At 51.7% G+C, this 16,956-nt stretch overlaps 1 protein-coding gene across 2 annotated transcripts in view; it reads left to right on the top strand.

The window, feature by feature from the left end:
* Positions 1-16,956, top strand: part of ABL1 (ABL proto-oncogene 1, non-receptor tyrosine kinase) — a 90,835-nt gene that overhangs the window by 58,079 nt on the left and 15,800 nt on the right. For both annotated transcript variants that reach the window (XM_032973202.2, XM_076074838.1), the window contains exons 3-4: positions 7,833-7,991; positions 8,683-8,978. In XM_032973202.2, coding sequence (XP_032829093.2) covers positions 7,833-7,991; positions 8,683-8,978 — 455 coding nt within the window. The remainder of the gene's footprint in view (positions 1-7,832; positions 7,992-8,682; positions 8,979-16,956) is intronic.

Here is a 16,956-nt window from a genome sequence, read left to right as displayed (position 1 = left end):
TAAGCACCACGCCCAACCGCCTTTGTCTCCCCAGTGGCGATGTTTTTACCACCGGACCAGACACTCATTTGAGGCTGATTTGACCTCCTATGGTAGGCCCAGGACCGGTTCAGATAATCGCCGCTGGTGTTTGGCTGCGAGCGGCAATCTAACATGGGTTGCCGCACTACAGCTAGACTACACACACACACGTACACACTGACAAATGACCTGAGGTGGACAAGGGCACTTGCCAATCTCAAAAATAAATTCAAATGCTGGCTGTTAGTTTCCACTCCCCTCCCACCTCCCCCATCTTAATTACATTACAATTGTGCTATCGGCTTCGTGTCACGAGATAAAGAGAATTGCACTCGGAACCCGAGCGTTCGGCGGACCAACATCGATCACCATGCGCCGGTAGAACGACTCTGGGAAAGTAACATCACAGAACTACTGCTGAGGTCCTTCAGTCGACCTCCAGTCTCCGCCAGGCAGCTCGCTTTTGGGCACCGCCGGTGGCTACGCACGCGTGTAATCCAGCATTATGAAGGCAGCGAGGGTTGGCAGATCACACGAATGTGGCGAAACCACCCCCACCCCTTCCCCCGTGGGCATCGAGGTCCTTAGCCTGCTGGCTTGCCAGTGGTACTGTTGAAGAGTTCGACCGTGAGATGCAGTGCAGGGCGACAGGAGAGAGGGGTACCACGGTGGCTAGGAGATGTTAACTCCCACGCCTGTTATACAGGAGGTTGTGGGTTCGATCCCGACCCTGATGGCTGTACATTTGGAGTTTGCGTGTCTCTCTCCCCGTGGTTGTGTGCTGTATTTTGTCCGTGTCCTCTGGTTCCCCCCCCCGCCACATTTACAATCAACATACGTTGAAAGTATTTGGCTGCTATGGAACTCCACGTGATAAGCCGCTTTGTCAAGCTTGTCATTTGTGGCCAGGTCGCTTCTGAAAATCAGCTGCAGTATTTAGCTCAGTGGGCCTTCCCTGGTATTTAAAAAAAAGCGAGAGAGAGAGCGAGGAGAGATGCGGTGGACAACCAAAGGTACAATGACGCAGGCAGGCGATCTCATAGCCGACCCAGCGTCTCAACGTTGCTGGCGGCACAGCATCTCTGACCACTAAGCCCCCCCCCCCCGTCTCCTCTTGAGACACTTTGCTCTTAAAGAGTCACCGCGGCCGGCGCCACGCAGAGACAGACGTGGGTTTTATTGCACTCTGGGGGTGGGGGGGGCATCCTGGGTGGAGTGGTTTTGTTTGCATTGCAGGGTGACATCTCTTGCTCTTGTGGAGGATTACATCTGGGCAGAGATAAGGACAGTTGCTAGCTGCCGGTTCTTTTATTTACAATTTTTTGTTTGCATTGCTCCTCTGCTGCCCGCCTCCCATCCCTCCCCCCCTGCACATCTGATAACGATCGGCTCAGATCGGGCAGATTAATTTTGTGGGGCGCGTAGTTGTGGGTCCCCCTTGCGCGCTCGCTTGCTGCACGGCTAGATCGTGGTGGTGGTGGTGGTGGTGTTGTGTGCCGCATGTGGGGGGACTTCGACGCGCAGAACGCCCCTCCGGACAAAAACATTTTTTTTCTGCTGCACATCTTTTGCACGTCGAAAGTACATTTTTTGCACGTCTTATCGGCCGCCACGCACTCCCGGGAGAGAATTATTCGCGGCAGAAATTGGTTCGATGCAAGCAAATCTCTGGACCGGTTTTCGACTCTCTCGCCGTTTCGTCAGAGTGCTTGCACCAATGCTGGTGAGCTGCCACATGTTTTAGAGGCACTGACCCGTTTCAAAGGCAATGCGGTCTTTTCAGAGCCTGTTTGTTTGCACGTTGTGCCACAGGTATGTGTGGCTAACGCAGACTTGATGCTCTGCAGTCAGTGTCGATTTGGTGTTTGAACATCTTAACAGCTCCTGTAGCCCGAAAGGGTAAAAGCCTATTCTTTATTTTTCATCATTTTCGATACCTGCAAACAGGTCCTAGTTAGATGCAAAACTATGCAATACACAAACGCAAAATAATATTTAGCCTAATTGTGCAAAACATAAGTAACACAATAAAAAAAGCAGACGGTGCATCTCCTCCTCGTATTAGTCCCTCCGCAGACAACACAAAAAATAAGTATTTTTTTGTACACATCCCATCAGCCAGACAGACGGTGATCAACTAGACGGGGCAGCCGGTCCCATTGCACGGGATGACGTGGCACTCTCTTGTCGCTCACCTGAATCCTCATCAATCACCGCTCACCGACAGCGCTCAGGTGAGTGCTGATTGGTTTCAGGGGGTGGCCGGCTGGCGAGAGAGGTTAGTAGAGCACTGAGCCTGCGCACCGCTAAGAGCCGAGGTTCAAGTCCTTTTTCAGCCACTGCCCAGTGATTAAATCGGTGTCTCAAGTATAGCGAGTCGATGGTCTCAGAACAGTCACCAATTAATTTGTACAACATTTTTTTCATGACATTTTTTTTCCCACTCGATTGGGATAAACTTCCAGCTTTGAAGTGAAAGGGAAACGAAAATTCCCATTTAACCGTCATGCGATGACATCGCTCCAGCGGCGGGGGGGGGGGGCACATGGGAAAGTGCCGCACCCCTGTTGTGGATTAGAGGCCACTTCAAGGGATCTCAGAAGTAGTTCTGTGTTATCTCCTTCCACGGGGCTGTTTACGAACACCGCCCAATTAAAGCTCCAATAGGACACTCGGCTATCACGCGGCGTGATACTCTGATAGCGCAGTTGGACGAAAAAATGTGAATAAATATATTTAAATGTATAATCTTCAACTACATTATGAGGTGCATTGTATCTATTTGATTGGCAGGTCGAATGCAGCAGTGTAGAGTGTGGGAACTCCTACTTCTCTCTCTAGACATCTGACGGGGGTGGAAAACGAGGAGGCCAAATTATTCTCAAGAGGCCCTCAAGTGCTATCTATAGTCGGGAGGCCCTTTCACCAGCAGTGCCATGAGAAGGAAAATGCAGGGCTGCACCTTCACCTATTCTTGTACATGATAAAGGCATTTCACTGAATTAATGAATACACATACGTGTGTGTGTGCCTGTTTGTGTGCGTGTAGGCATGAGCACGTGTGTGCGTATTGAGTGGAAAGCGGTAGTGCAGTGGATAATAGAGGGGTTTTTGGGTTAGATCGCCGAAATATATAAATGTGTCGTTAAACCCGCCACCACCCAACACAGACAATTAGTAATGTTTGTCATTTAAACAAAATGCGCTAATTAGTTACCAGTTCAGCACACCGTTGTGTTGGAAACTAAACCCACAACATTTTTCTGAGCGTTACACGAGTTGGATTCCCGCTCACGGCCACCAACAACCGATGAAGGTTATCTGAACCAGTCCTGGCCCTCCCGTAGGTCGACTCAGTCTTAAATGAGTACCTGTTGTGGTCTGTGAACAGAGGGGGTGGCCAGCCACCACCTCATAGGTGCACCGTGCCGGCCTTCATAGGTGCTCGCTAACAGCACTTGCCCCAACAGTCTGTTAATATTACATGGGGGATCTTTGTCTTTGCCCGTGGGCGGAGTGGCGGTGCAGTAGTTATCGCACTGCGCTATGAATCTGGCGATAATGCGCGCACACGCACGGCCACACACAAACATAAGTACACACCACTCCCCTTAACTGCGCAGTATTGAACGCTAGCGTGTAACGTGCCGCCGATAACACAGTTCTCTCGCTCTCCTCTCATCCATCTCTCGCCCCCCCCATCACCCCCATCACCCCCCATCTCATCCGCCCTAGATGCGTGTCCCGTTCCCTTGCCTCCCCGCAGGGCAAACACTATCCCTTGCCGGGGCAAGATTCAGCCTCCGCTCAGCTGTTAAGCCGGCTCGTTGGGATCGGCCAGACCACCGTGCTCACACAGTGCCAGGCTATTTATAGGCGCGGCCGCGGCCGTGGTGGTGGTGGCGTTGGCGGCGATGGCAGTGGTCGGCGGTAGTGGTGGTGGTGGCGGCGGCGGCAGCCAGCGGCGTCTGTATGTTTTATAATAGATCCCCGCGTATCTTCGCGCGCGTATTTGAGGTCAGAATGTTTTGGGTAAAAGACGCCGCAGAGTTGTGCCAACTGGGGTCCACTTTTCTTTTTCTTTTGGGTCTCGCCGCCCCGTCCCTAATGAGGTGTTAATGGGCCTCGTTAAAGAGTGCGGTTGTGGCGAAAGCCAAATAAATTGCCATCGGCTTCCTGATCATCTCCCGGCAAGCCAGTGGGGGGTAAACTCCACATTACCGCGACGGGGGGGGTGTGTGCGGGAAGTCCACCCGCAGAATAAACCACCACACGGATACTCTTGGTGTCCACGTCGGAGGGAGGAGGACTCAAACGCAGGTGGGATTTAAACTCGCAAGCCTCTAAACTGCGAGCCCGTTGCACTCTAAACGAACCGTGCACGCGCGTTTGGCCAGACATCACCGTGGTCTCGTGCCCGTGCGATCACAGCCATTTCGTAAATTAATTGCACAATTAGCACCTCCCCCGATGTGCATTTCGTTGCTGGGGGAGTGCTGGTTGTGAAGGCGAGGAGATTTTTGAGTCGTGGGAACATAGAAGTACGGTACAACGATATATGTTGCTGCATTGCCCTCTCCCAACCTACCACGTAAACCCTAAACAAGCTCGATGACAACATATTTGTGCTCATCCAAGCGCTATCCAGGCTCAACTCTGCTTAGCTTCCAAGATCTGGCGAGATCGAGCGCAATCCGGCTGATTTGGTCATGGGCACACTACATAGTACCTTTCTAAATGCAGTTACGTTCATACAGATAAACATATGAACCTGGCGGCTACACTGAGCAAAACCTCTGCGACCCAGTAATTGGCTGGCTTAGGAGTCATTTAATCCCCGACCGTAACCGCGCCGGGAACGCTTGCGCCTCCTCCCACTTGCGAGCGGCCTCCTCCGCACGCAGTCTGGATGTGTTTTAGCGGCAAATTAGTTGTGCTCCCTTCCGGCCATGTGATTCCCATTACCGCAAATCGGTGCGGCCTCAGCAGCGGCCGTTTGACGCCTTCGCGTCCTCCCGACTATTTCGGGGTTTTTTTGGTGCGTCACGACTGCGGAAGTTTTCGCGGTGTGCGCCGTTGCACGGCTTGCTCAGCGCGCGCGCTTCCCGGTTGTGACGTCGCGTCCGACGTTTCGCTCCGTGTGTGTGTGTCGGCGGGCGGGGCGGGGCGGGGCGGGGTGGTGGAGGGGGGCTTCTAAAAGGAACTGAAAAAGCTCACCCTGGGAGAAAAAAAAAACCCGGCACGCGGAGCGAAACGTCGGGACGTTGTGCTGAGCAACACGCGGCGTGCAATTTCTGGGACCGCGTCGGAGGGACGGAAACAAAATTTGACAAGGAAACCTGATGGTTTCTTCGGTCAAGCCGTGACCCCAGAAACCGTGACCCCAAAAACATAGGGAGGCAGGCAGGCGCTTTTAATTTTCCCCTTCTCACTTTGGGACCCACTCATCCATGGCGTCACTCCTGGTGGGAACGGAACTTGGCGGGGGCAGTAGTTTCTTTCGAACAAAAGCTCCGAAATGTGTCTCTGATTTAATTTTTTCCAAATAATGTTCAAAAACGTGAACGCCGTAGCTTGATCCGGTCCATCTGTGTGTCTGTCCGCAACAGGGGGGCCACGATAACTGAGAGAATTTATCTAATTTCTGCACACGGACCGGACTTCTTTTGCCATCTCGTCAATCTAAACATACTTATACATATTCTTAGTTTTTTCGGTAAAGTCACGTTGAAGGGAAACAACAAAATAATAAAATATATATAAAACAATAAAATTGTTTAATATATAATTTATTATTACAATAAATTTTTTATATATTTTTTTTATTATTTTGTTGTTTCCCTTCAACGTGACTTTACCGAAAAAACTAAGAATATGAATTACTGCAGTCACGAAAGCTTTAAATCAAAAAAATACTTCTACATAGTTACACATTCACGCACTTGTTCTCGTATATACATACAGTGAGGGAAAAAAGTATTTGATCCCCTGCTGATTTTGTACGTTTGCCCACTGACAAAGAAATGATCAGTCTGTAATTTTAATGGTAGGTTTATTTGAACAGTGAGAGACAGAATAACAACAAGAAAATCCAGAAAAGCGCATGTCAAAAATGTTGTAAATTTATTTGCATTTTTAATGAGGGAAATAAGTATTTGACGCCCTCTCAATCAGAAAGATTTCTGGCTCCCAGGTGTCTTTTATACCGTTAACGAGCTGAGATTAGGAGCGCACTCTTCAAGGGAGTGCTCCTAATCTCAGCTTGTTACCTGTATAAAAGACACCTGTCCACAGAAGCAATCAATCAATCAGATTCCAAACTCTCCACAATGGCCAAGACCAAAGAGCTCTCCAAGGATGTCAGGGACAAGATTGTAGACCTACACAAGGCTGGAATGGGCTACAAGACCATTGCCAAGCAGCTTGGTGAGAAGGTTACAACCGTTGGTGCGATTATTCGCAAATGGAAGAAACACAAAAGAACTGTCAATCTCCCTCGGCCTGGGGCTCCATGCAAGATCTCACCTCGTGGAGTTGCAATGATCATGAGAATGGTGAGGAATCAGCCCAGAACTACACGGGAGGATCTTGTCAATGATCTCAAGGCAGCTGGGACCATAGTCACCAAGAAAACAATTGGTAACACACTACGCCGTGAAGGACTGAAATCCTACAGTGCCCGCAAGGTCCCCCTGCTCAAGAAAGCACATATACTTGCCCGTCTGAAGTTTGCCAATGAACATCTGAATGATTCAGAGGACAACTGGGTGAAAGTGTTGTGGTCAGATGAGACCAAAATGGAGCTCTTTGGCATCAACTCAACTCGCCGTGTTTAGAGGAGGAGGAATGCTGCCTATAACCCCAATAACACGATCCCCATCGTCAAACATGGAGGTGGAAACATTATGCTTTGGGGGTGTTTTTCTGCTAAGGGGACAGGACAACTTCACCGCATCAAAGGGATGCGGTGAAGTTGTCCCGTCAAATCTTGGGTGAGAACCTCCTTCCCTCAGCCAGGGCATTGAAAATGGGTCGTGGATGGGTATTCCAGCATGACAATGACCCAAAACACACGGCCAAGGCAACAAAGGAGTGGCTCAAGAAGAAGCACATTAAGGTCCTGGAGTGGCCACGCCAGTCTCCAGACCTTAATCCCATAGAAAATATGTGGAGGGAGCTGAGGGTTCGAGTTGCCAAACGTCAGCCTCGAAACCTTAATGACTTGGAGAAGATCTGCAAAGAGGAGTGGGACAAAATCCCTCCTGAGATGTGTGCAAACCTGGTGGTCAACTACAAGAAACGTCTGACCTCTGTGATTGCCAACAAGGGTTTTGCCACCAAGTACTAAGTCATGTTTTGCAGAGGGGTCAAATACTTATTTCGCTCATTAAAATGCAAATCAATTTATAACATTTTTGACATGCGTTTTTCTGGATTTTGTTGTTGTCATTCTGTCTCTCGCTGTTCAAATAACCCTACCATTAAAATTATAGACTGATCATTTCTTTGTCAGTGGGCAATCGTGCAAAATCATCATGGGATCAAATACTTTTTTCCCTCACTGTACATACATCCAAACACATTCACGTATACTGGCTGTGTTCTAATTCACGAATCCAATTCTACTTTGTCTCGTTTTTCCCCAACGTTACTTGTTTTTCCTCACTCCATTAATTGACAAAGGAATACATCAGCACGCTCACTAAACACTTTACCCCCTAGCCAACCATCCATTTCAAACCCGATCGCTAAGCGGCCATTACTGCCGCCCCCCCCGCTCCTCCCCTGCTGGTGCTGCGATGATGTCACAGAGGCGCTGCACCGGCCGCTTCCGCTGGTTCCGGAATCGGAGGGGCTGGCGCTGGAGGAGGGGCCCTCCTCGCTGGGGCTCCCCGAGAACGACCCCAACCTCTTCGTGGCGCTCTACGACTTCGTCGCCAGCGGGGACAACACCCTGAGCATCACCAAAGGTTCGGCGAGGCGGCGCCGGCGAGCGATGTCCCGAGTGACACGCGGGGATCTGGGGGCACGTGGGGCTCCGGGATGGACGGGGTTGCGGGGCAGATGGGGGTTCGCGGAATATGGGGGTCCAGGGAAGACGGGGGTCCAGAGAAAACGGGGGTGTGGGGCACACGGGGGTCCGGGGAAGACGGGGGTCTAAGGGAAGATAGCGCTTACAGATGCGCTTTTGCGGCCGTCTGGAACGCTCTTCCTTTCAATATTAGGAAGCCACTGGAGCGATGCGCATTTAAATCTACATTACAAACTAATTTATTTAGAACACATTTTTGTGCGTAGTTTGTTGTCCTTCCCCCAAACGTCTAATTCGCCCGGTTGGCTACGTACGGTGCGAAAGAAGTTCAACATACTACGTACATGCCAGTTTTTCAGAGCATTTTCCTTTAAATCCCCCCCAAAAAATCCCATAAATGATAACCGTGTGCAATGAAATGAAAATCAATGTGCAGATAGGACGCATCCTACATGATATATAGGAGAAACAAGATAAGCTCATTAAACATTTATGGAGTGTGCAATTCATATTCTCGCGTGTCAGCAAACTATTTTAAACGCACGATATCCGTGCATTCACACCATGAATGCAAAGATTCTGCGAGCTAAAAAATTGCCGTGTTATTTTCCTTTTCGCGGTGGGCGCAGGCGAGAAGCTGCGCGTCCTCGGCTACAACCACAACCACGAGTGGTGCGAGGCGCGCACGCGCAACGGCCAGGGATGGGTGCCGAGCAACTACGTGACGCCGGTGCACAGCCTGGAGAAGCACGCGTGGTACCACGGCCCCATCTCGCGCAGCGCCGCCGAGTACCTGCTCAGCAGCGGCATCAACGGCTCCTTCCTGCTGCGCGAGTCGGAGAGCAGCCCCGGGCAGCTGTCCATCTCGCTGCGCTGCGAGGGGCGTGTCTACCACTACCGCATCAACACGGCGAGCGACGGCAAGGTGAGGCCGCCGCTCGCCGCCATCGCGACCGCTACCACCACCACTACCGCATCAACACGGCGAGCGACGGGCAAGGTGAGGCCGCCGCTCGCCGCCATCGCGACCGCTACCACCACCACTACCGCATCAACACGGCGAGCGACGGGCAAGGTGAGGCCGCCGCTCGCCGCCATCGCGACCGCTACTACCACCACTACCGCATCAACACGACGAGCGACGGGCAAGGTGAGGCCGCCGCTCGCCGCCATCGCGACCGCTACTACCACCACTACCACTACCGCATCAACACGGCGAGCGACGGGCAAGGTGAGGCCGCCGCTCGCCGCTATCGCGACCGCTGCCGCCACCGCCGCCGGCACTACCACGACCGCCACTACCACTTGCTACCACTGCCACATCAACACGGGTGAGCCGTGGCTAGGTGAGGCCACCGCCACCACTGCCGCGTCAACACGGCGAGCGGCGGGCAAGGTGAGAGCCATTTTTCCGCTGGCACGTCAGAAATTCCGCGTTCAGCAGCCCCCCGAGTTCGACGCGACAGGGACCTGGGGGGCTCACTGGCCCACCCACGTGGGGGGCCACGAGAGGGGACGTCAACGTTTAAATGGGTAGGGGAAGAGGGGAAGGTAACTAACATACTGGGGGAAAGAAAGGGACGGGAGGGGGGGGTGAGGAGGGGGGGAACCGGGGGGAGGGTGGGGTGGGTGAAGAAAGAATCTTAAACCTGACTTCCTTAAATCACCCCCCCGTGCGTCACCCATTATGTCATCGTTTAAAATTATCAATGGGACTCGTGGCAGCGTGGCGGCGGACTGCAATGCGCAGGAGGCACGGCGGGGGGGTGGGGGGAGGGGGCGGCGTTGTAAATCCGCGTTCTTCTCCTCCTCCCCGGAGGGGGATGTAGAAATCTCCCCCCCCCCTCCCCCGTCACCTGCTTCCGCGCCGGATGTAACGGATCTCTCGAGAGAATGCGCTGTGTGTTGCTGTCGAGGGCCTCACTTCGGCCGGACCCTGGCGTTTCGCGCGCGGTCGCGGGGGCTGATTCTCGCGCTCCGAGCGACGGCACGTTTACACCGCCGCCGCCGCCAGATGTTCCGTCTAGACAAAGATGTAATGACGTGAGAGAGATGTGGACAAGGTGCAGAGATGTAGTGAGATGAGACAGATGCAGAGAGCAGATAAAGATGTAGCGAGATGAGAGAGATGTGGACAATGGAGAGAGAGAGAGAGAGATGTAGTGAGATGAGAGAGATGTGGACAACAGACGGATGTAGTGAGATGATAGAAGAGAGCTGCTGCACACCAGATGATAGAGTTGAGTGAGAACAATATCACCATTCGTGATCCTTTTGATGTTCACGTCATTTTGGATTGAAGACGACATTCGCATCGCCCCTATTCATTTATTGATTCCTCACGGATCCGGGAACCACTGTGGGCTGCTAGGGGGGCCCTAAGCATTTGCGCCTCACGAGAGGAAGTGTCGGTGGTGATAGGTGCGAGGGAAGCCGCGTGGAGTGGCCCCATGAAATGACCACTGCACTGCCCTTTTACTGCGGCAGCGGCGGTGGCGGGGGAGGGCGGTGGTGCAGCGGTTAGCCTTACGCTGCGCGACGAACCCGGCGAACCCGAGTCCAGTTCCTACTCGTGGCCAACACCGGCGACGATAATCTGAACTTGTCGTCGGCCTCTTCCGCTAGGTCGACTCGGCCTCAAATGAGTAACCTGGTGTGGTGTGCAGTAAACGTCGACACTGGGGAGACAAAGCCGGCTGGGCGTGGTTGCTGGCCACCTACCACCTCGTGCGCCGTGCCGGCCTTCATGGGCACTGCTCGCTAACAGCACTTGCCCCAACAGTCTGTTAAGGCTATTAGGGGGCTCTTTGTCTTTGGCGGTGGTGGTGGTGGTGCCGGCGACGTCACTCGTGGGATTTTTGCCGCAGGGATGAAGGGGGAGTGGCGTCTCTGCATCGCGGCACGGGGAGGCGGTGTGGAGACGATGGTGGCGGGGCGATCGCGAGCGGTGGTGGCAGCGGTGAGCGCTGCGCTGCGCTCCGAACCCGGCACCCGAGTTCGATTACCGCTCACGGCCAACACCGGTGACGATATTGGGAACCGGTCCTGGGCCTTCTATAGGTCGACTCAGCCTCAAACGAGTGCCTGGTGCGGTGTCTAAACATTTGCCACTGGGGAGACAAAGGCGGCCGGGCGTGGTGTTGGCCACGCACCTCCTTCGTGTGCCGTGCCGGCCTTCATAGGTGCTCGCCAGCAGCACTTGTGCCAACAGCCTGTTCAGGCTACATGGGGGATCTTTTGTCTTTTTTGGTGCCGGGGCGATTGCTAACGGTTCAGGCTGTTGCGGAGGCGCTTGGGTAAAGCAAAATGTCAGTGCCCAGGAATCGTGAAGGATCTAGGGGTGCGTCGAATATCAGCTCGGATTCGAATCCCGATTGAATGTGACAAAATAGTTTACATAAGTGAGCCGATGAATCTCCCTCATCTCTGTCTCTCCTGCATCTCTATTCGCTCATCTCACTAGCATGTCTTATCTGCTCCGTTGTGTCTAGTCTACATCCCCTCTGTCCATGACCTCACTGTCTCTCGTCTGTAGCCCTTCTGTCGCCTCACGCCATCACGTTCATCATTTGTCTACGATTCTCCTGAATTCTCTCTAAATCTCAATACGTTTCCATCTCACGCCGGTATCTCTGCTCGCATTCTCTCATCTCACAAGGGGGGGGGGGGATGAGGGACCCCCACCACCCATTGGGGTCCAGGGGGCCTGACTCCAAGTGCGACCTTTGACATCTGTCGTCGTGAGCGTTCGGGAACCCAGAGAAGGGGGGGCGACACTCAACTTTGATTTCAAGCCTAAGTGTTGTTTTTGTTGTTTTTCATGTAATTATGATGATTATTATTTTCTTCTTCTAAGCGATTTTGACAATGAGGGGAATGTCTCGCCCAGGCCAAGCCCTGAGGCCTGAACTTGGGAGCGTTTGATTTTCTGGGTCCCAAGGTGGCGAGATGTTAACTACCTCGCCTGGTATACAGGAGGTCGTGGCTTTGATCCTGACCCTGATGCCTGCTGTATAATTGGAGTTTGCATGTTCTCCTCATGGAGGGGAAAATCCGGAGGACCCGGAGAAAAATCCACACACCCACGGGGAGAAGGAGACACCGCAAACTCCAAATTTACAGCAGACGTCAGGGTCGGGATCGAACCCGCGACCTCCTGCATACCTGGCGAGGAAATTAACATCTCGCCAGCGTGGGGCAACGACCCCCGGCGGCGGATGATGTCACCACCGGCTTTCGACCGTCGCCGTTCAAGGGCCTATCTCTTACAATCGTTAAAAGTTCGCCCTCCTTCGGCGGCTCGGGTGGCATTGGCGATGCGCAACGCCGCTATCGCGTGTCTTGTCGAGTCGCTCGCGAGAGAACGTTCGACAGAAAGAAAACATTCTCTGAAACCGCATTCGAGCAGCGCGGAGAAGTACGGCCAAATGACCTCCCAAAACTTGTGCAGCTTGGCGATGCCCTAATCCAGCAGTGGATTAACACAAGTGCTGGACCACGTGTGCTTGCATACGGTCAAACTCAACGTATCTCTCTCGCTGCCGGTCCGTCAGCCTACGAGTGGGCCTCTTGGACTCGCGTTAAATAACGGCGTTTGTTTAAGCTGACGGTACCGTAAGTGCTTTCGACTTTGAGGGCCACGTAAGGAGATGTTACCGGCAGATTGGTGTGTCCGACAGAGATGGAAGCTGCGTGGGAGAAGCTGGTATGGAGTGCCGCAATTTATCCGCCCACTTATCTGCCCACTAATTTACTCACTCGCTCACTCTTGCACCCAATCAGTCATCCACCAACGTTACTGACCATTACAAATGTTGAGCTTCTTCTATCGCACTGTACGTCGCCAACCGGACAAAAACTAACACAAAAAGCAGTTCCAAATAAATTAGTTACATCCAATCACTTGCGCTCAACACCATCACACCCATACATTCATCCATAAATCCACTCACCCACCCAGCTACTCATCCACTCACTTATTTACTCAGTCGTCCATCCACCATTAGAATAATTCTCCAACTCGCCCATGTATTGGCTCGCTTACTCACTTGCTCACTCCGCTCGCTCACTCACTCGCTCAATTGCATACACGCCACCATTCCACCCGTCCATCTATTCGTGCACACACCCACCCACCCACTCACCCACCGTTTCGGAGTAACGCGTGATGGACAGCGTGCATCGTCAACGCAACGCAATTCCACTGAGAAACTGTGTTGAGACTCCCGCTTGCATGCTAATGGAGTCTGCTTAATTTGGTGCATTTCACCATTGATTTTCCTGTTTGTTTTTTGTTCATGCAGCACTTAAATGGGCTCCTCCCTAAATTGCGTCGGTAATTACAAAGCGAAAGCGAGCAGCGGTGATGATGACGATGATGACGACGATAACGCCCAAAGTTCCGAGCCTTGCCAGACTGCTTCTGGCACGGCCCGGGACTTCTCTGTGTTTGTCCCAATGCCGTGTGGGCTAAGTCCTTACCCTCCTTTCCCCATCCTCTCTGTTCTTCCCTCCCTCCCTTCCCTCCATTGTCGGAGGGAAGTGATCATAATTTATTTTTTTAATGAAAAATTATGTATGCTCGGATTAGCTTATGTTACCCAAAGTCAAATATAAAAACAGGGTATTTTTAGTCCATCACCCTACTGCCTCTACTAGATGAATATTATCAAGCGGCAGTTTTTTTGGTTTAAGCAAGCAAACATCTGGACCTGTTTCAACCTTCTTGATCTCATCAGCACAGTCGTGAAATATTAAACAAATGCTGTCAGATTACCAGATGGTCATTGGCGAGAGCAGTGAAGTCTAAAATGGTTTGGCTGTGTTCAACGCAAACGGAAATGCAGACAGTAATTCTTGAATCCAGATTGAAAGCTCATTTCTTTGGAGCTGCTTTTTGTGTTTAGTTCGTTGTCGTTCCACCGCACCTCCAATTTGCGCGGTTGGCTACGTACGTTACAAAATAAGTTCAACATACATTCAAAACCGTACACGTCCGTGCGTGTGTGTTCTTGTCATGCGTGTTCTATGGGGAGCAGTAGTATAGCTGTTAGCGTGCTGTGCTACAAACCCGGCCACCCGAGTTCGATTCCCGCTCAAGACCAATAACTGACAATTATCTGAACAAGTCCTGGGCCTCTCCTAGTTCGACCCAGCCTCAAATGAGTACCTGGTGCGGTGTCGAGGAAACATCGGCACTAGGGAGACAAAGGCGGCCGGGCGTGGTGCTGCTCACCCAACCCCTCGTGTGCCATTATGGTCTTCATAGGTGCTTGCTAACAGCACTTGCCTCAACAGTATGTTTCGGCTATACGGGGGATCTTTGTCTTGTCATGAGGCATTGATGAATATCTGCAGCAGTGTCACCCCCCCCCCCCCATGTCAGTTAATTTTTAGCCGTCCAATCAGCATCAGTAAACACTGCTGCTTTGTGGGAAAGTGGCGTAAACCTACAGCGGTTAATGATTTTAGGGAATATCCTAACCCACCCAGGCAGCCAAGAAGCGATAGAAAACTCCTCGGGAATTTAGTTTACACCGCATCCCAGCCTCCAGCGGAAAGGAATGCATACGCAAGCAACAAGGACATTTGTGTTCGAGGTCACAATTACAATAATAATGTTATTATGTTCACCAGAGCGAATTACTCTGAGAAAGAGGGGAAGACGAAACACAGAGATTAGACAACATACGAACTGTTCGAGACATTTTAATTCATAATTGTTTTTTTTTGGGGTCAGATCGCCGCATTAGCAGAATGTGTGTCGTACATCCTCATCCACCCGACGTGGCCGATTGATATAAAGTTGCCACACGATGAACAAACGTGCCAGTTTATTACTGCTTCAGCAGCGGCAGCGGTAATGTGGGAGAGCGTTGCGCAACATTTAACTTGGGTGCCACGGTGGCTAGGAGATGTTACCTACCTCGCCTGGTATACAGGAGGTCGTGGGACCAATCCCGACCCTGACGTATGCTGTATATTTGGAGTTCGCGTGTCTCTCTCTCTCTCCCCGTGGTCGCATTGATTTTTCTCCAGGTCCTCCGGTTTTTCCCTCCACATTTAGAAACGTGCGTTGGGAGTATTTGGCTGCTATACATTTCCACATGATGCTAAGGCACTTCGTCAAGCTATCATTTGTAGCCAGGTCACATCTGAAAAAGAGCCGTCTAGCTCAGTGGGCCTTTACTGGTAAAATAAAAAATATAAATAGTTTATCGTTTTATATCGTTTTAACTTTATTAATAGCGAGCGTTGAGTGCCGTTGTGAAACATTCCTTAAAGACCCTGCGCTCATTCTCTGCAATGTTGACGTTTTTTTGTCGTTGCTGTGCTCACGCACCAAAAATCTCCCGTGTTAAAGAGCCCGGGCGACAACTGGGGCCCATCGTCCGTGTCAGAAATCTACAGAGCGAACAATCAGTCGCGAATCAGGATATTGGTAGCGAAAGCTTAGGCGTTCAATTTTATGGACGTGATATGAACTGTTAAGGAAAGTAACTCTAAACATTCGTCAATAACAACACGGCGTGCGTGGCCTTAAAAGAAAAAAAAGAAATGTGTTATTGGAGACGTTTCGGGCAACGGCCCTTGTTCATGGCACATAAATAGGGAGGTGCAGTAGACAGATGGAGAGAGTTGGAGACTGCTCTTATTTACATCATGGGGGCCCTGATAGGCCTTAGTTTGTAAACAGAAAAAGCACATTCAGTAAGCTGAGAAATGTAAGTGGACGGCAACCAAAGTGACGATGATGGAGACTAACAATGGATCGGCAGGCAAAGAAGGGATGAATGCCCGAGAGAACATTGAGTTCAGCTGCATCACAGGACCATGAGCTATGCCTCCAGCTTGCCGACGCTTTATTCCAGACGTAGTTAGATCATGGCTGATGATGATAATATTCATGTTCATTTGTTGCTTTTCATTATTTTATTTCCGTCAATTGCCGATCATCTTGACCTCGTTTGCCTCTCGTACAAGAGCTTCGATCCAACAACAGTCCGTCCGGCATTTCATCCGTCCATCTCTCCGTCCCGCTGTCATTGCATCCATTCCTCCTTCTGTTGGCCCTACATGTTTGCGTCCATCAGTCCATCCGTCTGTCCAAGAGCATGTCCCTCCATCCATCAGTCTGTTCGCACGCCTGTGTGTCCGTCTTCACGTCCGTCTGTCCATCTGTCTATCCCCTCTGTCCAGCGATCCTTCCGTCTGTGTCCACGCATCTGTCCGTCATTCATCCATGCGTGTGTCTGCCCCTGCATCCGTCCATTTGTTCATCTGTCCCTGCGTCTATCTGTCTTTCTGTGAATGCATCCATCCATCCATCCAGCCGTTAATAGCCTCTTGAGCTAGACCGGACACACAAGGCTTTGCGAGATACATGCTGCATGGCAAGCCTCAGCGAACACAGACTCAACGTCCCTCCCTCAAAGCCCCTCCTACCTCGGCGCTATCGAGCACTGCATCAAGATGCTAGCTGCTGCATGCGAAGCCGATCCATTGATCCGCGGTGCCTAAGAGATAGAGATCGCGTACGTGGTCTGGTGGGTTTATGTGTGTGTGTGTGCGCGTGTCTTTTTTTCTCAACTTCTCCTTCACACGCAAAGGTTCCTGTCACCTGACGCCGCCACCGCTGTCTCAGCGAATTCCACGACCAGACCAGTCGCCTCCGCGCAGCGTTTTTGGGGGCGATGACTCCGACCTAGGGGTTGCTGCTGTGGCGGGGAATTTCAAAGTCGAGCGGTGCAAGAGAACAAGCGGAAAGAGCAGTGTCATGAGCTGCAGTGCGGTGGATTCGACAAAACAGTCAGTCTAGGAGAGCGAACCCCCAGCATGGGGGGAGGAATCAACGAGTGAAGTTTAAGTTTTGTAGTCCATCCCCCGCACCTCCAATTAGCACG

The sequence above is a fragment of the Petromyzon marinus genome, chromosome 50, assembly GCF_048934315.1.
Source record: "Petromyzon marinus isolate PM22_M1 ecotype Great Lakes invasive population chromosome 50, UKy_Petmar_22M1.pri1.0, whole genome shotgun sequence".
Lineage (NCBI taxonomy): Eukaryota > Metazoa > Chordata > Hyperoartia > Petromyzontiformes > Petromyzontidae > Petromyzon > Petromyzon marinus.
Note: the sequence above shows the minus strand (reverse complement) of the source record. Positions and strands in the feature narration are given on the sequence as shown.